Source organism: Salvelinus fontinalis, chromosome 18, assembly GCF_029448725.1.
Source record: "Salvelinus fontinalis isolate EN_2023a chromosome 18, ASM2944872v1, whole genome shotgun sequence".
Taxonomy (NCBI): domain Eukaryota; kingdom Metazoa; phylum Chordata; class Actinopteri; order Salmoniformes; family Salmonidae; genus Salvelinus; species Salvelinus fontinalis.
The window spans coordinates 21,181,062-21,206,488 of record NC_074682.1 but is presented as its reverse complement, the minus strand read 5'-3'; the positions used below and the strand labels follow the sequence as shown (position 1 = coordinate 21,206,488).

At 44.0% G+C, this 25,427-nt stretch overlaps 1 protein-coding gene across 5 annotated transcripts in view; it reads left to right on the top strand.

Moving 5' to 3' along the window:
* Positions 1 to 25,427, top strand: part of LOC129815133 (polyhomeotic-like protein 2) — a 50,555-nt gene that overhangs the window by 9,813 nt on the left and 15,315 nt on the right. The window contains exons 1-9 of one of the 5 annotated variants that reach the window (XM_055868531.1): positions 2,791 to 2,982; positions 9,043 to 9,265; positions 10,239 to 10,397; positions 10,610 to 10,687; positions 10,793 to 10,960; positions 11,907 to 12,056; positions 12,705 to 12,987; positions 18,229 to 18,584; positions 18,752 to 18,935. In XM_055868531.1, coding sequence (XP_055724506.1) covers positions 2,939 to 2,982; positions 9,043 to 9,265; positions 10,239 to 10,397; positions 10,610 to 10,687; positions 10,793 to 10,960; positions 11,907 to 12,056; positions 12,705 to 12,987; positions 18,229 to 18,584; positions 18,752 to 18,935 — 1,645 coding nt within the window. In that variant the 5' untranslated portion in view covers positions 2,791 to 2,938. Of the gene's footprint in view, positions 1 to 2,790; positions 2,983 to 9,042; positions 9,266 to 10,238; positions 10,398 to 10,609; positions 10,697 to 10,792; positions 10,961 to 11,906; positions 12,057 to 12,704; positions 12,988 to 18,228; positions 18,585 to 18,751; positions 18,936 to 25,427 lie in introns of those variants that run through there. The other 4 variants (XM_055868533.1, XM_055868532.1, XM_055868530.1 and 1 more) reach the window with 4 other exon arrangements.

The following is a 25,427-nucleotide window of genomic DNA, read 5'->3' as shown; positions in this document are numbered from 1 at the left end:
CATTCAAATTGCCATAGATTAAAATGCAATTGTTTCGTTGTCCATAGTTTATGCCTGCCCATACCATAACCCCACCGCCCCTATGGGGAACTCTATTCACAACGTTGACATCAGCAACCGCTCGCCCACGCGACGCCATAGACTTCTGCGGTTGGACCTACTACCAAATTCTCTACAACAACACTGGAGGCGGCTTATGGTAGAGAAGTTAACATTCTATTCTCTGGCAACAGCTCTGGTGGACATTCTTGCAGTCATCATGCCAATTGCACGTTCCCTCAACTTGACATGTGGCATTGTGTTGTGACAACACTGCACATTTTAGTGGCATTTTATTGTCCCCAGCACAAGGGCCACCTGTGTAATGATCATGCTGTTTAATCAGCTTCTTGATATGCCACAAGTCAGGTGGATGGATCATCTTGGCAAAGGAGAAATGCTCACTAACAGGGATGTAAACAAATTTGTCCACAAAATTTGAGCAATGCTTTTTTTGCGTATGTAACATTTCTGGGATCTATTTATTATATCAGCTCATGAAACATGGGACCAACACTTTACATGTTGTGTTTATATTTTTGTTTAGTCTAGTTTACGGTCTTTCCAGCTTCAGTTTGACGTGATTTTGTTAGAAGTGTAGTTAGCTAGCTCCTATGAACAGTGTCCTGACAAAGTACAGTCAAAATCTAAATTGTTCATCATTATCTCATTGGATGTATCATGTAGCTAGCTAGCAAGGGATAAGAACTTTGCCAGCCAGCATGGCAATGGAACATTTAGAACAAACGTCTGGGTCACCTCCATAGATACAGAACAGAAAGACTGAATGACTGTGTCGCGTCTCTGGCAACCTAACCGATATAATGAACGACCACCCAGCTTAGGTAGCAACCCTATATTTGTGTCGGGACTATATCTCGTGGAAGGATGAAATAGTATGAATAAATTGATCAAAATAATGTTTTTTTAATGAAAATACATCAATTATTTGAATATGTTTGTAACCTGTTGTATAAAACTGATAATGCCCTTGAAGCCGGTGTTTGCCGGCCTGAGACTATCCCTGCGCCAATATACTCTCAACTGTGGCTTCTCTGGCATTATCACTTTATCACTCAAACTGTGATATGTTTTTGATGCACAAGGAATAAGCCTGGATGAAGATTTCAAACTGTGATATGTTTTTGATGTACATCCAGGCTTATTCCTTGTGCATCAAAAACATATCACAGTTTGAAATACATCTCATATTATAAGTTATTCCTTCTAAATTAGGCCACGAGATCATTGTTAGATATTTTGGAGGATGAATATTCTGCAGTACCCTAGATACAGGAACTGTGAAAGGAATTGATTCATGCCAAAGCTGTCCCACAGAAGAAGAAAAAAAACTTGTATGCCTTCTAAATATAGATGAGTGTTTTTATCCTTTTAGAGCCCCAGAAGAGCTTCTTGGAATAAGAAATGGGCATATTGAGTTAAAGTTGTGGTCCACACCATTAACTCCACACCTTTTTAACTCAATATGCCCATTTCTTATTCCAAGAGGCTCTTATGGGGCTTGGGATGGCCATGAGACAGGAGGTCCAGACAAGCAGTGGTAGGGAGGGTTTGTGGGGTAGGCTAGACGCCAGCCTTTCTCAGAGGACATGTTTGTTTTCCAATACAAACAAGCCACACCATGGCCATCCCAAGCCCTGGGCTGTCAGTCAGACATTGCATCAAACAAATCTGACTCATGACAGCCTTCCCTTCCCATTCCTCCCTCATCTCCAACCCTTCCCGACCCATCCCAGTCCCCAAGCTCATTTTCCTTGCTTTGGAACTCAAGGTTCATGCTTTCTCCTCCACCGGCAGGCAGCTAGACTAATCTATATGCTAATGAGAAGATTATAATCAATGAAAGCTATGCCTGCCAGGCCCCAATCAATACATTATGGCAGCAAACCACTGAAATGTTTGCATTTCATACAGCCAGGCATGTTATAAGGTGTGATGGTCTTTGGTGTTTTTAATGTGGTTGGGAGGAGTGCCATAATCAACCAGCTGATTACACCTGTCTGTCTATTATTCTATAGGCTTATGAATGCAATGCATAGGCTATAGTATTGTTTTATATAGTGACGTTTGAATTCCACTGAAAACAAAACCAATTTAATTTTGCTCATATCTGTAGTCCTCTTCAATTATCTTTTCAATTAATGTGCTCTATAATGAAATGCCTCTTTATAATTGTGTGGCTCTTCATGTTTCTGTCAGATATAATTTAGATAATTAATTTGAGAAATATACTCAATAAATCTTTCAGACTGCCATAATACCCAATAATATTGCATATTTTTTCCAGCTACGATTAGCTTATTTGCTAGAGGATTCGCATGACTAGCATATATGATCCTATCCTGAATGTTCGTGATGTGTGTGTAGACTATAATAATGAATGATTATGGACTGTTATAACCCATGTCCTAATAACAGATGGAATCAAATTTTCTGTAATAAAAAAACAAAAAAAATATATAAATAGATGGGACTATACATTTACAGATTGGGTTTTGTACTTGCCCAATATGGTTTTGATGCTGGTTTGAATATTATGTGGCTGAGGCTTCATGCTACCAAATTCAGTATTCTGGCAGGGGGAGGGTAAAGGGTGAAATCATTACCACCATCTATATTAGAGGGGGTGCTGCCGACCAATCGGCATGCTGCACTGCATGGGGATTCCATGGGCACCCTGTTGGTTGTCGCTAGGATACCACATAATCAGGAGGAAGGCAGGGGATAGGTTGCGGGCTGTGTCTGTGTTGATGCTGGGATGGGGAACAGAGCAGTGTGTTCGTAGGGGATCGAGAGAGAGGCGGAGGTTTGGTTGGCTCCATCACACAGACAGTCAGACAAAGAGGAGCAGCATCCTACAGGACCAGGGTCCCGGGGGATGGGTCATCACACTCCCGCAGCACGCTGGGGGGGCCAGAGGAGGTAGGAGCATCATAGGCTTTGTCTGTGGCACCCCTCTTTCTATTATAGTCATAAGCCTTGCTGTAAAGCCATTAATGTACATATCCTATGCTCTTTTCCTATATTGTTCATGGTTTTTGACTGTGTTTTGTGGTATATATTTATTGTGTGTCATTACAAATCAGCTAGAGCTCGTTACGTGATGGGGCTCTTGTCCTTGCTGCACTCTTAGCTCTGTATAGACAGCCTGTCTGCCTCTGTCCGTCTTTAAAACTCTTGTCCTCTGAACTATATGCAAATCTTCAGACATCAGACAGATGGATATTTTAGTCTTGGAATGGCAAGAGCAAGCCCATGAATCGAATATAATGTATTTTTGTTAATACTGTATGTAGGGGTTTGTGGGCAATGGATTTGTAACATCTTGGTGTGTAGGGGCTTGGTTTATGATACTGCCCACTCCTAGTGTAGCCCCGTGCTCTAATCAACCCGATGCAGAATTCCTGCAGCCTGCCAGCTGAGCTGGTCGTGTGGGGGTTCCATGACTGATGGATGAGTGATTCCTCTTGGAGAGATGGGGGCAGCAGCGTTGCCAGAGGGGAATCCCTCCCTGCCTAAACGGGCTTTAAGACCCAGGCTGTTCCTGTGGAATGCTTCACCACGATGAGGAGGACAAGGCTTTGTTCAACCTAAAATCACTGTGTAACCAGACTAGATGTCAGGCATAAATTTCTCACTGGGGCAGGCAAGTTAATTATAGGGGGGACATCCAGATGTGAAGTAATGCTCTCAATGATTGGAATTATTGGCAGAAAAGGCTTGTGTATTGTAGCTTATAGCCATGGATAACCAGTAAACATATGGCACCTATTAGCTAGTCCAGTTCTGCGTGTGGTAGTACACACTACCAAACTTTACGGGGGAACAAGGTGAGGTTTGTCTTCACTGGATGGTTCTTAACCTACCGTGCAATGTAGGCCTAGGCTGTATCATATGACACCTTGCCTTAACCCACTGAAAATAGAATTAAGAGGGGAGAGGAAATAGCTTAGGAATTGCTGCATAGCTACTACAGACCTTTTTAATTACTTCCATCGCAACCCTACCCCAACCACTCACACAGTCAAAATCCACAATCCATTCCAAACACTCAACCTGAGCCCTATGCCCTCTCTTCCTCCAATCTCCCTTAACCCCTCAGCTGTTCTGCTCTCTCAGCCACTCCATCTCATCTGCCCAGTGTACTCTGAACCTCACATCCTCTGCTAATGGAACAGTATGGCACTAGGGGGACAGTCAGTCACTGGGATGCTTCCGCTGCTCTAGAGTCCACTGCTAATTTTCACATGTTAGAGACAGAAAGGGTTCAGTAGCCAAAAGCCTAATATGAGCCTGATTAGTAGACAGTTTCAGTATCAGTGTACTTTAACTTTAGTCATTATCACACCAGCTGTGATTAGATACTTTTATTTAACTTAAATGTGTCACTGGAATTGTCTTTCAGAATGCACTCTTCTCCCCTTATTTGACATCATGCTCACCATTAGACATGTTGAAGAAAGTGAGTTGGTGCTGTGGTAATCTGAGAATGGTGGGGAAAGTTCATTTAAAAAGGCCCCTGAAACTCAATTCCTTTTCTCGGTTATGTATTTCAATACAAAATCAAACAAAACTGAATGGCTTCATTCACTAGAGAGCTCACACATAGTGTGATGGGGCCTGTGATGATGTGGACTGCATCTCGGCGTAGCTAAAGTATTGGGTGACATTATATATTTTTTATCTCTGTACTCCAGAACTTTGTATTTTAAGTGGTACAATGACTTTAATTTGAGGATATTTTCAATCATATTGGGTGAACCATTTAGAAATTACAGCAGTTTGTGTACGTAGTCCCCCCCCATTTTATGGGACCAGAAGTATTGGCACATTCACTTATCTATATGTGTATTAATGGTGGTGGAAGATTGTTTTATTAAGGTAGTATGCTAGGGTTGTCCCCAATCATCTGTTCTTTCGACTGGTTGAAACGTGTATTTTTACATATAGACACACCCTGTGTGTTTTAATAAAATCAACTATATGTAGGCTATTGTCGGATGCTTTAAGCACACTGTAATTTAAATAATCAAGACACACAAATGACTCGAGGGAGCCAGAGAAGGCCTAACCAGAAGGGAAAAAAGCTTGTTCCTGAACAAACCACCTCCCACTGCTGCTGGCCTTCGCAGATTCTACCATTACGCTTCCGAAGTTGCTGGTAGTAGGCTACACCAGGGTTCGGCAATCTTTTTCATTTGGAGTGCCAATTTATCTTAACATTTGTACCGATCCACGTGCCAGTTGTGATTTTTATATGCACCTTTTCGTGGAACAGTTTAATTTATTTTATAATTTAGTCTTATCTCAATCATTTGTCATGTGATTAATAAAAATGATATCTATTTGAAAATTATACAAATCAAAAAGTAACTTCTATTGCCATTGCCAACTATTTTATGTACTAATACATAAAGCCTACAAATAAACATTGCAGCCTACAGGTAGAAAATATCCTGATTTTAAAAATGTTATTTAAAAAAAATCATGTTGGCTATGCCTGGCCTGTCTGCAAGGAACTCGAAACATTGTATCAACTTGGTCCAGCCACAAGCTTGCTAACAAATTTGTAACATTGTATAAAATATTCTGGGTCCTCAGTTTCCAGAGCCAGTGAGCTCCAGACAGACACAGCTGTAGACTATTTGTGCAAGGGATAAGAAGTAATCAGGTAGGCCTATTTTATGAGTTTTTTTCACGTCAAGTGATTATCTAAAGGGAGAGTGCTGAAAAGATTTTTCCAAGTGGGCTAAATTGAGGATCTATTGTCATTCTCAATGGATGTAAAAACAGGCTTTGTTTACTTTCTGTTTTGAGGTGAAGAAAAAATTACTTTGAGAAGCTCCACAGCTCATTAGGTGTGGTAAGACAATCAGAAATACTATCAGATCCCCAAATGGGCACATGTGTAAGCCTACGCTTACTCAACATTGACAGGAGCACTCCAAACAAAACATAATTTAATAAACTGACAACCTGTAAATGGAATGAAATAAACCAAAACCTGTTCATCACAAGTGTAGCTTAGGTTGTCTGCTCTGCAAACAACGTGTCCACTCCAATACGTTGAATGCATTAACAGAAGTTACAGTAGCCAAACAAACATTGTAAATCAAATCAAACTTTATTTGTCACATGCGCTGAATACAACAGGTGTAGATCTTACCGTGAAATGCTTACTTACAAGACCTTAACCAATAATGCAGTTCAAGAAAGTGTTAAGAAAATATTTACCAAATAAACTAAAGTAACACAGTAAAATAACAATAATGAGGCTATATACAGGGGGTACCGGTACCGAGTCAATGTACAGGTTAGTCAAGGTAATTTGTACATGTAGGTAGGGGTAAAGTGAATATGCATAGATAATAAACAGCGAGTAGCAGCAGTGTAAAAACAAATGTTGGGGAGGGGATTTGGGGTCGTCAATGTAAATAGTCTGGGTGGTCATTTTATTAATTGTTCAGCAGTCTTATGGTTTGGGGGAGAAGCTGTTAAGGAGCCTTTTGGTCCTAGACCGCTTACTGTGCGGAAGCAGAGGGAACAGTCTGACTTGGGTGACTGGAGTCTTTGACAATTTTTGAATCAAATTTTATTGGTCACATACACGTGATTAGCAGATGTTATTGCGGGTGTTATTGCGGGTGAAATGCTTGTGCTTCTAGCTCCGCCAGTGCAGTAATATCTAACAAATGATGCTACACACACACACACACACACGTAGGAATGAATAAAGACTATATACATATGGACGAGCGACGGCAGAACAGACTAAGATACTGTAGAATAGTATAGAATACAATGTATACATATGAGATGAGTAATGCTAGATATGTTAATATTTATTAAAGTGACTAGTGTTCCATTCCTTAGTGGCCAGTGATTGCTAGTCTATTCCTATAGGCAGCAGCCTCTGTGATGGCTGTTTTAGCAGTCTGATGGCCTTGAGATAAAACACATTTTTGGGGTTTCCTCTGACACCGCCTAGTATATAGGTCCTGGATGGCATGAAGCTTGGCCCCAGTGACGTACTGGGCCGTACGCAATACCCTCTGTAGCTCCTTAAGGTCAGATGCCGGGCAGTTGTCATACCTGGCGGCGATGAAACCGGTCCGGATACTCTTGATGGTGCAGCTGTAGAACTTTTTGAGGCTCTGGGGACTCATGCCAAGACTTTGCAGTCTTCTGAGGGGGAAAATGTATTGTCGTGCCCTCTTCACGACTGTCTGGACCATGATATTTTATTGGTGATGTGGACACCAAGGAACATGGTGTCCCGCTCCACTACATCGCCGTCGATTTTAATGGGGGCCTGTTCAGCCCATATTTTCCTGTAGTCTACGATCAGCTCCTTTGTCTTGCTCACATTGAGGGAGAGGTTGTTGTTGTCCTGGCACCACACTGCCTGGTCTTTGACATCCTCCCTATAGGATGTCTCATCATTGTCGGTAATCAGGCCTACCACTGTTGTGTTGTCAGCAAACTTAATGATGGTGTTGGAGTCGTGTTTGGCCATGCAGTCGTGGGTGAACAGGGAGTACAGGAGGGGACTAAGCACACACCCCTGAGGGGCACCAGTGTTGAGGGTTAGTGTGGCAGATGTGTTGTTGCTTACCTTAACCACCTGGCCTGTCAGGAAGTCCAGGATCCAGTTGCAGAGAGAGGTGTTTAGTCCCAGGGTCCTTAGCTTAGTGATTAGCTTTGTGGGCACTATGGAGTTGAATGCTGAGCTGTAGTCAATGAACATCATTCTCACATAGGTGTTCCTTTTGTCCAGGTGTTAAAGGGCAGTGTGGAGTGCAATTGAGATTGCGTCATCTGGATCTGTTTGGGCGGTATGCGAATTGGAGTGGGTCTAGGGTATCCGGGATGATGATGTTTATGTGAGCCATGACCAGCCTTTCAAAGCACTTCATGGCTATCGACGTGAGTGCTACGTGGCGGTAATCATTTAGGCAGGTTACCTTAGTGTTGTTGGGCACAGGGACTATGGTGGTCTGCTTTAAACACGTAGGTATTACAGACTCTGTCAGGGAGAAGTTGAAAATGTCAGTGAAGGCACTAGCTAGTTGGTCCGCGCATGCTCTGAGTACACGTCCTGGTAATCCGTCTGTCCCCGCGGCTTTGAATGTGGACCTGTTTAAAGGTCTTGCTCACACCGAGAGCGTTATTACACAGTCGTCCAGAACAGCTGGTACTTTCATGCATGCTTCAGTGTTGCTTGCCTCAAAGATGGCATAAAAGGCATTTAGCTTGTCTGGTAGCCGCGCGTCACTGGGCAGCTCGCAGCTGGGTTTCCCTTTTGTAGTGTGTAATAGTTTTCACACCCTGCCACACCCGACGAGCGTCAGAGCCGGTGTAGATTAGAAATTATGGGACTTAACGGTAAATGTACTACTGATGAGACTGGTGTGCCATCCCCGCGGCCTCAGCAATGGATGAATCCACTGACATGACATAATTATTATATTACGTTTTTTGCAACTGCTCGACTAAAAAATGTTTGATCAACCAAACAATCGTCCGGTCAGCTAAATGGGGTCAGCCATACAGTATGCATATTTTCCCAGTTTCTTTCCACCAACGAGCGATTTTTAAATCGAGTTAAGGAGGAACACGTCCAGGCTGTGCGTTCAGGTGCATCACGCAAATAGGGTTAACCCACTCGGTAGAAATTGTAATGTGGCTCATATAGCGAGGATCGCTACTATATGTATGCCCAGTGTCTATGCCCGGTGTCTATGCTCAATTATGTGTCCTATGTTAGCACAAGTGCTGAAATGAGACCGTACGGTATGTATACATGCAACATTTTGCATCATCTTAGGAAAGTCATGTCATTCTTATACAGGCTTATAGGCTTTAGGGTTGCTTCATGAAGTTACACTGAATAGGCCAACACAGTGACTGCACATGACATGGTTGGACATGGTCCAATATGTCTGAGCCCTATGGCTTCATTGTAACTCTCCTGTTTTGTAGGTTCAGGAGAGCTTGTCCAAAGGGCAGTAGGGGAAGGGCCAAACGAGGAGAGGGCACCATGGACAGTGAACATGTGCCTCCAGCCTCCAGTGCCAGCAGCACTGGGACCACTGCCTCCAGCACAAGTACCACCAGCAGCAGCAGTGCGGGGAGGCAGGCTGTGCCTCACATCTCTGTGTACAGCGGGATTCCTGACAGGCAGACGGTTCAGGTAAACTTCAGGGTAAAAAGAAACATGCCAGTCCAGTGTGACACACACATTCACATGTTCTGCATGAACTGTTTTCCCATTGCATTCCCTGCAATAATACAGTTATTGTCATTACCCTACTGCCATCTGCTGGTAAAACATGCATGTACTGTAAACCGCCCGGTATTGCACTTAGCTCACTATGGAATTTTGGAATGCTATGGAATGCTTATAATAAATGAGACTGTGTAATTTTATATTTTTCTCTCATTGTTTATTCGATGTAGTACACTGGCATCATGCAATCTGTCAATACTCATGACAGCTGATCAGTGTTGCTATGTTTCCACGTTCCAGGCTCAGTCCTCTGCTATTTGACCCTTGACTGATGTGAAACCCAGCCTGAATTAGACTGTCAGTGTTTTGAAGGGTGACAGACTGGTCTTCGGTCTCTTCTATTCTTTACCCTTTCTCTCATCTGCATGCTCTCCTCTGCCCTTAGCAAGAGAACTAGCAGTATTGTCACTACTTGCCTACTCAACATAGTGGACTCCTGGTCCTTTGGGCTCAATAAGAGAGAAGTGAATGGATGTTTCCATCACAATCACCACCCTCTCTGCCCCCTGGAGGCTTAGGTCAGAGGACCTCTATTAGGCCATGTGCCCTGGGTCAATCCCTTTCTCCTGTTGCCTTAGCAACTGTGGTGAGGTTGTCAGTCAATTTGAGTCATGAATAAAGGATGTGCTTAGGGACCGAAGGACTTGGCATAGGATGAGAAAGTCCCTTACAATGTGCAGATAATGCATTGGTGAGCCTACTCTCCCTAACAGGAAGAACACATTTCCACCCAAGGAATCTCTGCCTGCTTTTAACGGATCGGTAAAAACAATATAAATGGGAACTTAGTTTTTCCAAGTATTACTCCAACCCTGTAAGTCCCCTTTTAAAGCCTGTTGAGAATATTACCCCAACCGCTAACCTGTCTCTTTCTCCCTGTGTACTGAAGGTGATCCAGCAGGCTTTACACCGGCAGCCCAACACGGCTGCGCAGTACCTGCAGCAGATGTACGCAGCGCAGCAGCAGCACCTCATGTTGCAGACAGCAGCCCTCCAGCAGCAGCACCTGAGCAATGCACAGCTCCAGAGCCTGGCCGCTGTACAGCAGGTGAGCATCGGAGACGCAAGGAACTGTTAAACTAGGGAATGAAACAGGCCTCCAACAATGCGGGGGGCTAGTGTTAGGGTTTTGACAAAGATGAGCGATGAGGCCATTGCTGGGGTTTGGTTGGTGAATCAAACAGTTATCTTCGGATGAAGAGGAATTTAAGTGTTGACCCCTACATACTCCCCTAACGGTTCTCACCTGTCATGTCACAGGCCAGTATTGCGGCAGGAAGGCAGAGCTCCACCCAAAATGCCACTTCGTCCCAGCAAACAGGATCATCCCAGACCACAGTGAGTGCAGTGAGTCAAGTCTAGTAACTAAGGGGTTGGGTTCCAAGATATGTAGTGTTTTTGTTGGGGAAGTTTTGTAATCCTTCCTGTCTTCCCTGTCCCCAGATTAACCTGACCACGTCCCCGGCTGCAGCCCAGCTGATCAGCCGAGCCCAGAGTGTCAGCTCTGCACCTGCCGGCAGCATCTCCCAGCAGGCCGTAATCCTGGGAAGCCCGTCGAGCCCCACAACCCTCACTGCCAGTCAGGCTCATATGTACCTGCGTGCACAGATGGTAAGCCCCCAGAAGCATGCCGACTGGCACACACACTAACTGGCTCAGCCGCACTTTTGGAGGCTTAGTGTGATGAAGGGCAGTGTTGGGGAGTAGTGAACTACATTTTGCAGTAGCTTGGTGGTAGTTGAACTAAATTCAAATCTTGGTAGTGTTTTGTTTTGCGATGTAGCTAACTACTGAAACTACACACTACATAAAATAGGGGTGAAGTAGGCAAGGATTTTATTTTTTTTCCGACATCAGACCTGCCTAGTTGTCACTTGAAACAGTTTTTGTATTTAACAGGCTAAATGACACATTCTGTTAACATCAGAGCACAGGAGGTTGGTGGCACCTTAATTGGTAAGGAAGGGCTCTTGGTAGAGGAATCAGTGGAATGGTATCAAACACATGGTTTGATGCCATTCCATTTGTGCCGTTCCAGCCATTATTATGAGCAGTCCTCCCCTCAGCAGCCTCTACTGAGTTATCTGTTCTTGCAATTTTTTTGTCTATGACATTTAGATATGATAATTTATCATGAAGTAGTGAAATTTAGTTAAGTACACTTATATTTCTCTTAAGGGTAACTTTAGTGTTGCTTACCTTCTTCCAATGTGAAGTAATTGGTAGCTTACTAAACTATATATCTTCAGAGAAGCTTCCCCAACACTGAAGTGTTTGTTTGCTGTTTGTGTCGCCACTGTGCATGAGCCTGCTGGAAGGAGTGTGAAGAAGTGTTGTCCTGCATGTCAAACTGAATCAGTTCAGTCTGATTAGATTACATTTTTTTCCCCTTAAAGATTTGTTGACGCACTATGCATAGTAAGAGTGAGCATGAGAGAGTGCGAGAAAGCAACAGAGAAATATCAGCTGTTTACAATATAATTTGTTTCTACCGAAAACCATGGAGAGATTATTTACATATACTGTATGTTGGTGTGTGCTTTTTTTCTTCTTTCAGGCACAGCAAAGTAACCTTGTGCAAGTAGCTAGGAGCCTAGGCCGTGCTGTTCCGTTGTCCCCCCAGCTCATCTTCACACCTACGGCCACAGTGGCTGCAGTCCAGTCTGAGAGCTCCACGCAGTCCTCTGGACAACAGTCCTCCTCACAGGTACACTATTATTATCTCACCTCTATAGGCTAATGCCATACACACAGCGCTGCTGTAGTAACCTGGAACAGCACTAGAGGGCATAGAAGATCAACACAAGTCACCATAATTCAGACGTGGGGTATAGCCAAGGGTTAAATTTATCCTTCACTGCGACAGACTTCCATCATGTTGATGATGCATGAGTTAATTTTTTTTGGGGGGGGGGTTAAACACTCCTGGCCACACTTGAACGTCTAAAACTAGATAGAAAGTATGTAGAAATGATAATGTGGACTATATATTTTCAAAACACATTTTTCTGGCCCGTAAATCTTTTGTTGACTAACAAATCGATAATAAAAAAAATCTGTGCGGCCCTCCATTGAATTTCGAAAAATCCAGATGTGGCCCTCGAGCCATAGTTTGCCCGGTGATTTGACATTGACTTAAGTTTCAGTCATGGAGTTTTTTGTTGCTTTAACCCCTAGCTGTAGCAAATGCATTAGGTTTACAGTTATGCTGTGATACCTAATTTAATCAAAAAATATATTTCTCACTAATTCTGCAGATGGCCTGTGGGTGGACCCTTGACTGTGGTGCTCCCCACCTCTCCTGCCCCAGGCCATGTCTCATTGCCTCCGGGACCTGACCTCTGTGTCTTTTCAGGTCCATAACCTGGCTATCCGTAGCCAGCAAGGGGCGACCACGTCCTCCTCTCAGACACACAGCCTGCAGGCCCTCGGCCTAAAGCAGAGCCCTATCTCCATCCAGCCCTCTCCCCTGATTAGGAACCCCATCCAGGGGAGCCAGGGCGCTGGGGGGAAAGGCAGTTGGCCCGACGGTCCCTTGGACGGCAGCAAGAAGGGAGAGAGCATAGTGACGGAGGTGCGTGCTATAAACATGAGTCGCAGTGTCTCGGCTGTTAGTGGACAGCCTCTCAGCACTCCAGGTATGTATCCAACCCTAACGTTAGCTAGCTTCTACAGACACAGGCTAGACTCCTATATTAGGATTTCATGAAATTGACACCATTGCACCCTTGGACAATTAGGCATGTTTGCTAAAATGATGGAGAGTATTAGGATCAGTACTGGCTATTGTGATAAGGGATGGGTTTTTCTGCACTCTATGATGATGCTGAATATTCTGCCCCTGTGACTGAGCAATTTAGTCTAGAACATGAATCATGCCTCCAGTAGCCTGACAAACAGGACATTCCTCATGCCTCTTCAGGAACACAACTACATTTCAACATCTCTGTGTTTTTCAGGGATATAGTATCTTCAACCTAGCTTCCTTTTCCCTTGAACCGGATAGGAGGCCCCGCTCAGGCGCTTCTTTTACGCTTCTATGTTCGGTTACATTTCAAACAGTCAAATTATGTTACCAGTGTTGCTACTTCCTGAGGTTCCTGCTTTTGGAAACCTGACCCTATGTTTACAGTAAGCTAAGAATAGAGTTGTAAAAGTCTACTAGTTATTTTGATAAGATTTCTCTACTGTATGCAGGGGTTGAGTTACCAGTCACTGCGATGGATTTCAGTCATGTAGATTCTTTTTTATAATTTTTTTTTATATTTTGTTTTGTGTATTGTTTTTTTTTAAGGACTAGAATTTCAAAATTAACCTCTTTCCCCACAAGCATATTGGCCATTACTTTTATTTTATTTATTTAATTTTTTACATGAAATGGGAGGTTAACTTGGCCCCGCAGACAATTGAGTTTCAGTCATGGTATTTTTAAACCCCTGTGTACGTGGCATGTCGAGGCCTGTACCGACCACACTGTATTCACTACTACAGGGGAGAACATGGGCTCTGCCTCTAGAATAGTCAAGCTGCTTTTTCAATGAGAAGCCATGGAGGGCTCTGTGCCACAGTTGTCTTTCTAGACCACTTATTGTGTGGTCAGCAGCTGGATGGTTTTGTCACAGAGAATGGCTGCATCTATGCCAGCAGTTGAACAGATTAACTCTGACTGTGTGAGTGTGTGTGTGTGTGTGTGCTAAGCACTGCATCGGTTGTGTGTTGTGCCAGACTTGATGGATTAGCTGTGCATGCGACAGCACAACTGTGTCTCGCTTTGTTTAAGTAATGGATTCAGATGAAATGAAAGGGAGGAGGAATCTGAAAACCTGACTACATAAACTCGGAAATGTATATGGGCTGCCCTGGTAGTGGCCATGGGGGACAGACAGGTGTGCCCTGGACATGTGAGAAGCACTCTGTCCGTTCAGTGGATTACACTAGGGGGAGATGGAGTAGCAGCTGTGGTGGCTGACTGGGTTTATGGTTGGATAGGGGCTCCCACTGATTCTATGTGCACTGTCATCTACTGGGTCATTCATTATGCATGTTGATTCACAGTAATTTTGAAGGAAATACTTGGATGAAACAATTCTAATCAACACCTCAATAATAGGCTACATAACAAATGGCTCATGTAGTTTTATTTTCGACATCTGAGAGAACACTGCCACAGGAATAGGCCTAGTTAATTGTTGTCTATTTTAATACTGTGTAGTAATTGAGCCTCCGAGAGAAGGAGAGAGCAGCCGTGTGTCTGCTTCTCCTACCACAGACTGGCTGATTTTTCCTTCAATGGGGATTGGCTGGAAGTAGCTGTTCCGCAGTTGGGTTCATTGTGTACTTTAGTCTTTTCTTCACCACCTCCTTGACATAGAAGCTATCCCAGCACCCTACTACTAAACCTACAGCACCAAAGACCACCTTGCAGACGTTGTCTCATTCTACGCCCCTGCTAACTGCACAGTGGTGTTCTAATTTTTTTCCAAACTTGGCGTGCAGTTCCGTAAGCATAAAAGGATCTCCCCATTCTTCTGTTACATTATCAAGCCATTGTATGGTTCCATGTGTACATACATAGTAGCTCCATTTCAAGTACTTAAAACACACAACGTATTGATGTTTGGTGTAGTTTTTCTTCTCAAGCTATATGTAACTGCCAAAATAAAGGAAATGCCAACATAGTGTCTTAATAGGAGTTGGGCCACGATGAACCGACACCTTCAATGCACCTTGGCATAGGTTCTACAAGTGTCTGGAACTCTATTGGAGGGATGCAACACAATTCTTCTATGAGAAATTCCATAAATTGGTGTTTTGTTGATGGTGGTGGAAAACAGTGTCTCGGACTACTCTCCAGAATCTCCCATAAGTGTTCAATTGGGTTAAGATCTGGTGACTGAGACACACACACCCTTTAAAACCCTCTATGCTCCTTTGAGACCCCTCTTTCAAAGTCACGGAGATCTCTTCTTCTGATCATGGTAGCCAAAATAAGTACAAGAAGGCCCGCTATGACCTCCGCAGAGTCATCAAACGAGCAAAAGGACAATATAGGAGTAAGGTGGAATCATTGCACAGGCTCCGACGCCCACCGCATGTGGCAGGGGCTACAGTTACAGATTACCGAACCGTAATCTGCCCAGCGATGCCTCTCTACCAGACTAACTCACACCCCAATTCACATTTACTGGGCAGCAGTGGAGCAGATGGAGAGCTTCAAGATCCCCGGTGTCCAAATCACTGAAGACTTAAAATGGTCCAAACACACACGCATAGTTGTGAAGAAGGTGCGACAGTGCCTCTTGCCCCTCAGGAGGTTGAAAAAGTTTGGCATGGGCCCTCAAATCCTCAAAAGGTTCTACAGCTGTACCATTGAGACCATATTGACTGGGTGCATCACTGCTTGGTATGTCAATAGCACTGCCCTCGATCGCATGACGCTACAGAGGGTTGTGCGGACAGCCCAGTACATCACTGGGGCTGAGCTCCCTGCCGTCCAGGACCTCTATATCAGGCGGTGTGAAAAGAAGGCCCGGAAAATCGTCAGACTCCAACCACCCAAGCCATAGACTATTTTCTCTTCTGCCGCACTGCAAGAGATACCGGTGCATCAAGTCTGACACCAAGACGCTCTTGAACAGCTTCTATCCCCAAACAATACAGTTGATAAATAGCTAACAAAATAGCTACACAGACTATTTGAGAGAACTTATATATTTTATTGACTTTATTTCAGTCTTTACACTGTCTCTATGCACACTCACTGGGCCCTACACATTCACACACACTCTCACTCACTCCGTAATTTGCTCGCTCACACATAATATGCACATTTACAGTGCATTTGTAACGTATTCCGACCCCCTAACTATTTGCACGTTTTGTTACGTTACAGCCTTGTTCTAAAATGTATTAAATTACTTTTTTTCCTCATCAGTCTACACACAATACCCCATAATGACGAAGCAAAAACAGGTTTAGACTTTTTTGCAAATTCTTTACAAATAAAAAAAACTGAAATGCCCCTTTACTCAGTACTTTGTTGAAGCACCGTTACAACCGTTACAGCCTCGAGTCTTCTTGGCTATGACGCTACAAGCTTGGCACACCTGTATTTTGGGAGTTTCTCCCATTCTTCTCTGCAGATCCTCTCGAGCTCTATCAGGTTGGATGAGGAGCATCTCTGCACAACTATTTTCAGGTCTCTCCAGAGATGTTCGATCGGGTTCAAGTCCGGGCTCTGGCTGGGCCACTCAAGGACATTGAGACTTGTCCCGAAGCCACAATCGTTCCTGGCTGCTCACGTTAAAAAAAAATGCAAAAGGGAGGGGTCTGAATACTTTCCATATGCACTCTGCCGGTTTGTTATGAATGAAGTGATTTACAGTGATGTGTGGGTGAGGTTTCTAAACTTAAGCAGCAGTAGTAGATTGCAGAAACTCCGGTATTTTCCAGAGTCTGCTATTGAAACCCCATAGGGAATGTGCACTGAGTCCTTTCCTCTAGACATTCTGAAACAACACACAGGTATGGGGGAGTGGTTGCTTAGTGAGGCCTTAATCCAAAGGCCTTGAGGGACAAAAGGCATTTAAATGAATCCCCCTTCCTCTCCTTCCAATACTTTTCTCTGTTACTCATTACAGTGCTTGAGAAAGCTGTCGAGCAGGACTGAGTTTTGTTGCTTGTATCCGGTGTGCAGTCGTTCGGAAATCCACTCGTCTGTTCACACAAGCGCTAGGCCTATCTGCTGAATTGATAGCCGTTATTATACAGCCTCTGTTTTCCATTTATCCTTAGTGAGGGCTGGGTGGTAGGTAGACCTTTACTATGTTATCATGTAATTGAGAGTATCCGTCCAAGGCTTTTATCATGCTACTTTCTGAGAGATGTGTCAGTCTTCACCCTGTACTTAGTGAAACTATAGCTAACCACATGCTGTGGGTTTCATAGAGTTTTGCAACGTGAAAATCAAGCACTTTCCAGAATATCCTGTGGTATAAATGACTAATGACATGCAACTCTGCCGGATGGAAACGTCTCTATTTTCACAGCAGGGTAGACTGTGGTTACCGTGAAACAGAGAAACATTCATACCAGATGGAGCCTATCCCACACAAAATATACTAAAAAAGGGGGGCTAGGGAGGAACCCTAATATCTTTGGTATCAATCCTTCATAATCAAAAGAGATCCACGAAGGTTAATGTTAGACTACTCCGACATTGTTAGTTTACTAAGATCATCTGAGGGAAGCTACTGTAAGGCCCTAGGGCTTACACCTGAGACAAACAGGTTAACAGCTCCTAGGAGAGATGATTCATGAGAACCCTCCCTCTCAGTAATGATGAGGGCCAGATCCAACCTCATTGTTTCCTTGGGAGAGTTGTTTGGGAGTGTTTGGGCAACTGAAGGCTTGGGGGATTGACTCACAGATGACTACATACAGCATGTCATGGAGCATTGGCTTCTTCTTATTTCCCTCTAGCTTTCCTCCTGCATATGTTTGGCCCAAGGCTACTCTGACTGTTGCTGTGTAGAGCCCATTTCACTAAACGACAGTACAATACATGAATGATGAGTTGTGTCCCTGGGTTCTGGGAAGTTAAGTCCTCAGGTTGTCATTTTGTCAGCAGAAGCCCTGTCAGGTGATGACAGACCCTTTGGAGACATTAGTAATGGCTGGTCAAAACCTTGACAACGGTTTAGGGCAAGTCTGCCTTGTGCTTTCAACAAGGTCTTTCGACAACAATAGGCGTACTGGCAAATAAATTAATTCCTTTTACAGAGGTCCACTATTCGGTTTTTTTTTTTTTTGTGGGAAGAGTCGATTTTCCTTATGTTAAGATTTTTTTTATGTATCCTAATCCTCGATTCTTGTTCCAGCATACACCCAGATCCAGCCCCACTCCCTGGTCCAGCAGCACAAACAGCACCAGCAGTTTGTGATCCAGCAGACCCAGGCTTCCCAGAGGACCCAGGGCCAGCTACTGCAAACTGCCTCCATCCAGCCACACCTGCAGACTCCCTCCCTGGTCCCCCATTCCCCCTGCCAGCCAGGCCCTATCCCTGTGCTGCCCAAACCCACCTCTCACCACCAACCCATTACACCCAGTCAGCAGGCAACCATCTTTCACTCCACCATCAGCCCACATGCTCTCCACTCCAACCTGAGCCAAGCCAAAGCCCAGCCAGTACAACTCACAGCCATTAACCTCCAGATACAACCAGCGCCCTCACAGGTTAGTACACAGCAGTCACAACAAGAATTATGGAAATGGGAGAGGATTACTCTGTAACAATGTGTCAGTAAGCCTAAAATATATAAATATTCTCTTGTCATTAGTCAAATATTATGTTTCACTAAACTCTCTCTCCCTTCTCCCTATATTCTATTACGTACTCTCAGGCTTCCCGATTGGTCCAGGACAGTAAAGGGCAGGACAAGCCCACGTCATTGGTGGTCAGAGAGCGCTGCCCAACTACCAGAGTACAGCAGCAGTGTACCCCATCTGCCCCGTCTCCACCACAAGCCACCAAGCCAACAGAGCAGCCAAAGACTGACCCAGTCACGCCCATCAGCCAACCACAAGGTAGCAGGACATTTGGTTTTAATGATTCATGTTAACAAGCTTGTATCACCCCATCTCTTAGTTCTATTGCCTTGAGGCAGGACTGGGGGGGTCTATTGTTGTCATATCATATTTACAACTAATTACAACTTTGGAAAGCCAGATCAAAGATAAGCCCTCTGTCATGTTCTGCTCTCCAGGGGCCTAATTTATCAAAGGTGTGTGCACAAGAAAGACTCTTTCAACCTTGCGTGCGCCAGTTTTCCCGCAGGTTGGTATTTATCCATTTTGAACTTGATGGGAAAGTGTGCGTATCTCACGTACAGCTCAGACCATGCGTATGCACAACTTCTAGTGGTTGATCAATTCTATTGCAGGAAAATATTGTTCTTCTGGGGAAAATTTTGTTTAATGCACAGGAATTATAATGGTAGGCTAATAAAGACTTTTGAAACGTAATGATAAAACCGATGCATTTGATGTTGGTAAGGAGATCACATAGCAGTATACAGCCTAACATGGTTTTTTGACTTTTATTGTATAGGTCATAATCATATTTTCTCACATGACTGATTTATTCCCGCTACACAACAAGTATTAGCCTACCATTTATCCATCGCTCATTCAATAGCTGTAGTGAGGTGCGTACTAGCGGCAGAGAAGTCAGGCGAAGGAGAGCGAAAACTGATTTTACAACGGTGTGTTTAATATGCATAAACCACCGTCTCCAGAACAATACAATAAATGGGTCAAACAAAACCCGGTAAATACCAGCATACCGTGCATAAGCACTACAAGAAACAATTACCGACAAGGACATGAGGGGGAACAGAGGGTTAAATACACAACATGTAATTGATGTAATTGGAACCAGGTGTGATGGAAGACAAGACAAAACCAATGAAAAATGAAAAGTGGATCAGCGATGGCTAGAAGGTCGGTGACTTCGAACGCCACCCGAACAAGGAGAGGGACCAACTTCGGCGGAAGTCGTGACAGTACCCTCCCTGGAGCCGCGCGTCGACAGCGGCCTCGGGGACAACCCGGAGGGCGAGGCGCAGGGCGATCCAGGTGAAGACGGTGGAACTCCTGCAGCATTGAAGGGTCCAACGCGTTCTCAACCGGAACCCACCACCTCTCCTCAGGACCATACCCCTCCCACTCCACGAGATACTGAAGGCCCCTCACCCGACGCCTCGAATCCAGTATGGAGCAAACGCAGTACGCTGGGGCCCTCCCCGATGTCTAGAGGGGGCGAAGGAACCTCCCACACCTCAGACTCCTGGAGCGGGCCAGCCACCACCGGCCTGAGGAGAGACACATGGAACGAGGGGTTAATACGGTAATCGGGTGAAAGCTGTAACCTAGAACAAACCTCGTTCTCGGGACTTTAAATGGCCCCACAAACCGAGGACCCAGCTTCCGGCAGGGCAGGCGGAGGGGCAAGTTTCGGGTCGAAAGCCAGACCCGGCCAGACCCGAGAGCCAGACCTCACTGCGGTGGCGATCTGCGTTCACCTTTTAGTGCGTCACGGCCTGCTGAAGGTGAACACGGATAGCTTCCCATGTCTCCTCCGCGCGCCTGAACCAGTCGTCCACCGCAGGAACCTCGGTCTGACTGATGCCAAGGCGCCAGAACCGGCTGGTACCCTAGTACGCACTGGAAGGGAGAGAGGTGGAGAAGCGAGTTCTGTGCAATCTCGGCCCAGGGCACGAACGCCGCCCACTCTCCTGGCCGGTCCTGGCAATAGGACCGCAGAAACCTGCCCACATCCTGGTTCACTCTCTCCACCTGCCCATTACTCTCGGGGTGAAACCCTGAAGTAAGGCTGATCAAGACCCCCAGACATTCCCTGAACACCTTCCAGACCCGAGACGTGAACTGGGGACCCTGATCAGACACTAAATCCTCAGGCACCCCGTAGTGCCACAAGACGTGTGTAAACAAGGCCTCCGCAATCTGTAGGGCCGTAGGGAGACCGGGCAGAGGGAGGAGACGACAGGACTTAAAGAAACAATCCACAATGACCAGGATCGCGGTGTTTCCCTGTGAGGGTGGAAGATCAGTCAGAAAATCCACCGATAGATGCGACCAAGGCCGCTGTGGAACGGGTAAGGGGTGTAGCTTACCTCTAGGCAGGTGCCTAGGAGCCTTACACTGGGCGCACACCGAGCAGGAGGAAACATAAACCCTCATGTTCTTAGCCAAGGTAGGCCACCAGTACCTCCCGCTCAAACAGCGCACTGTCCGACCGATCCCAGGATGACCAGAGGGTGACTTGTGGATCAACTGGTTACGAACAGCAGACGGGACGTACAGACGCCCAGCGGGACACTGGACGGGAGAGGGACCAACTTCGGCGGCAGTCGTGACAATGGCCAAGCATTCTCGAGAGTAAATAGGCTGGTAGCCTATTTAAAATATTTGACGGTATGGGTAGGCTACAGTATTGCTGTGTGGTAGGCTGTGATGTGGCTCTCCTATTTAAACTCAGAGCCTATACCAAGGCAGGAGATAAAACACAATCTGTTGATTAACAAAATATTGAAGCATAATTTGTATTTTGCATAGAAGTGTGGGCTGTAGCATTTAGCCTACTTTTAAATTGTTCAAATAGATAATCTTGCGTAATGCTCAGCCAGTGTTTGTTTGGGACTCGCTGTATAAGCGGCAGGCATTTTTAGTTTGGAAAAAGTCACTGCAAACATGTAAACATTCTGCCCACACCTACAGAAATGTGATAAAATTTTCCAACATTTCCGAATCATACAGCAAATTAGGGCATTTTTGTTACCATGAAAGAGGAATGGAGGGTGTTTTCCAGCCGGGGTTGTAGCGCTTGTTCACGACTCTGATCTATCAATGAAAAAATATGTATACAGTGCTGGTCAAAACTTTGGACACCTACTCATTCTACATTGTAGAATAATAGTGAAGACATCAAAACAATTAAATAACACATATGGATTTGATTTATTTTTTAATATATTTTTGTATTTCACCTTTATTTAACCAGGTAAGCTGGTTAAGAGCAAGTTCTCATTTACAACTGCGACCTGGCCAAGATAAAGCAAAGCAGTGCAACAGAAACAACAACACAGAGTTACACATGGAATAAACAAGCGTACAGTCAATAACACAATAGAAAAAAAATTAAGTCTATATACAGTGTGTGCAGATAGCATGAGGAGTAAAGGCAATAAATAGGCCATAGTAGCAAAGTAATTACAATTTAGAAGATTCATTAGATTAAGATTAAACTTCTTCAGGATAGGGGGCAGCATTTTCACTTTTGGATAAATAGCATGCCAAATTTCAACTGCCTGCTAATCCCCAGAATATAAGATATGCATATTATTAGTAGATTTGGATTGAAAACACTCTGAAGTTTCTGAAACTGTTTGAATCATGTCTGTGAGTATAACAGAACTTATGTAGCAGGCAAAACCCAGAGGACTAACCATTCAGATTTTTTATTTTTTTGAGGTCACTCTCTTTTCAATGAGGTTTCATTGGGACACCAGATTTCTAAGGGACTTGTTTGCAGTTCCTACCGCTTCCACTGGATGTCACCAGTCTTTGGAAATTGGTTGAGGTTATTCCTTTGTGTAATGAAGAAGTACGGCAATCGTAAATGAGGGTCACTTGAAGTAAATTGTTTAAGAGAGGCACATTACCAAAAAAGTTGCATCAGTTTTTCTTTTTGTATTGAAAACAGATTATCCCGTCTTCAAATTGATCGATTATTAACGTTTAAAAATACCTAACGTTGTATTACAAAAGTAGTTTGAAATGTTTTGGTAAAGTTTACATGTAACTTTTGATATATTTTGTAGTGAAAGGATGGAAGCTGTGTTTTTCTGGATGAAACGCGCCAAATAAATTGACATTTTGGCGGAATTAATCGAACATAAGGACCATTTGTGATGTTTATGGGACATATTGGAGTGCCAACAAAAGAATTTCGTCAAAGGTAAGGCATTAATTATATTTTTATTTCTGCGTTTTGTGTCGTGCCTGCAGTGTTGAAATATGCTAATCTCTTTGTTTACTGTTGTGCTATCATCAGATAATAGCATCTTATGCTTTCGCCGAAAAGCCTTTTTGAAATCTGACATGTTGGCTAGATTCACAACGAGTGTAGCTTTAATTTGGTATCTTACATGTGTGATTTAATGAAAGTTAGATTTTTATATCATTTTATTTTAATATGGCTCTCTGTATTTTCCCTGGCTATTGGCAATCGTCCCACCTACCCAGAGAGGTTAACACTGGAGTGATAGATGAGCAGATGATGGTGTGCAAAAGAGCAGCAAAGTAAATAAAAACAATATGGGGATGAGGTAGGTAGATTGGGTGGGATATTTACAGATCGACTATGTACAGCTGCAGCGATTGGTTAGCTGCTCAGATAGCTGATGTTTAAAGTCAGTGAGGGAAATGTAAGTCTCCAGCTTCAGCGATTTTTGCATTTCGTTCCAGTCACTGGCAGCAGAGAACTGGAAGGAAAGGCGTCCAAGGGAGGTGTTGGCTTTGGGGATGACCAATAAGATATACCTGCTGGAGCGCGTGCTACAGGTGGGTATTGTTATGGTGACCAGTGTGCTGAGAAGGCGGAGCTTTACCTAGCATAGACTTATAGATGACCTGGAGCCAGTGGGTCTGGCGACGAATATGTAGCGAGGGCCAGCCGACTAAAGCATACAGGTCGCAGTGGTGGGTGGTATAAGGCGCTTTGGTAACAAAACTGATGGCACTGTGATAGACTATATCCAATTTGCTGAGTAGAGTATTGGAAGCTATTTTGTAGATGACATCGCCGAAGTCGAGGATCGGTAGGATAGTCAGTTTTACTAGGGTAAGTTTGGCGGCGTGAGTGAAGGAGGCTTTGTTGCGGAATAGAAAGCGGATTTGATTTTTGATTGGAGATGTTTGATATGAGTCTGGAAGGAGAGTTTACAGTCTAGCCAGACACCTAGGTATTTGTAGTTGTCCACGTATTCTAGGTCAGAACCGTCCAGGGTAGTGATGCTAGTCGGGCGGGTGGGTGCAGGCAGCGAACGGTTGAAAAGCATGCATTTGGTTTTGCTAGCATTTTAAGAGCAGTTGGAGGCCACAGAAGGAGTGTTGTATGGCATTGAAGCCCGTTTGGAGGTTAACTTTTTAGGGATAGGGGGCAGCATTTTCACTTTGGATGAATTGCGTGCCCATAGTGAACTATTGGATAGAAAACACTTTGAAGTTTCTAAAACTGTTTGAATTATGTCTGAGTATAACAGAACTCATATGGCAGGCAAACTTCCAAACAGGAAGTGGAAATTCTGAAGCTGGTGTTTTTTCTACTCATCGTCTATTCAAATCCCAGGAAGATATGGATTTGTTTGCACTTCCTACGCCTTCCACTAGATGTCAACAGTCGGTAGAACGTTGAATGAAGTGTATACTGTGATGTGAGACTGGATGGGAGGTGTTTCAGTCAGTGGTCTGGCAGATTGCCAGTTCCTGATCATGCGCATTCCTCATGATATCGCCTTGCGTTCCATAACTTTTACAGACACGAAGGAATTCTCCGGTTGGAACATTATTGGATATATATGATAACAACATCCTGAAGATTGATTCTCTACTAAGTTTGACCAGTTTATTCGACTTGTAATATAACTTTCTGAAGTTTTCGTCCTACGTAATGCATCACTTGCACGAGCGTTTGGATATGTGTGCTAAACGCGCTAGCAAAAGCAGCTATTTGTACATAAATAATTGACATTATCAAACAAAACAATTTATTGTCAAACTAGGATTCCTGGGAATGCATTCTGATGAAGATATTCAAAGGTAAGGGAATATTTATGATGTAATTTCGTATTTCTGTTGACTCCAACATGGTGGAGAAATTGAATTTATATTTGAGCGCTGTCTCAGAATATTGCATGGTGTGCTTTTTCCGTAAAGTTTTTTAAAATCTCACACAGCGGTTGCATTAAGAATAAGTGTATCTTTAATTATATGTAAAACATGTATATTTTATCAAAGTTTATTATGAGTATTTCTGTTATTTGACATGGCCCTCTGCAATTTCTCCGGATATTTTGGAGGCATTTCTGAACATGGCGCCAATGTAAACTAAGATTTTTGGATATAAATATGCACATTATCGAACAAACAATACATGTATTGTGTAACATGATGTCCTATGAGTGTCTTCTGATGAAGATCATCAAAGGTTAGTGATTCATTTTATCTCTTTCTGCTTTTTGTGACTCCTATCTTTGGCTGGGAAAATGGCTGTGTATTTTGAACTTGGTGGTGATCTAACATAATCATCATTTTTTTAAATGGGACACGGTGGGTAGATTAACAAGATGTTTATCTTTCATTTGCTGTATTGGACTTGTTAATGTGTGAAAGTTACATATTTCCCAAAAATATTTTTGAATTTCCCGCGCTGCCTTTTCAGCGGAATGTTGTGGGGGGGGGGGGGTTCCACTTGCGGAACGTGTGTCCTAGAAAGGT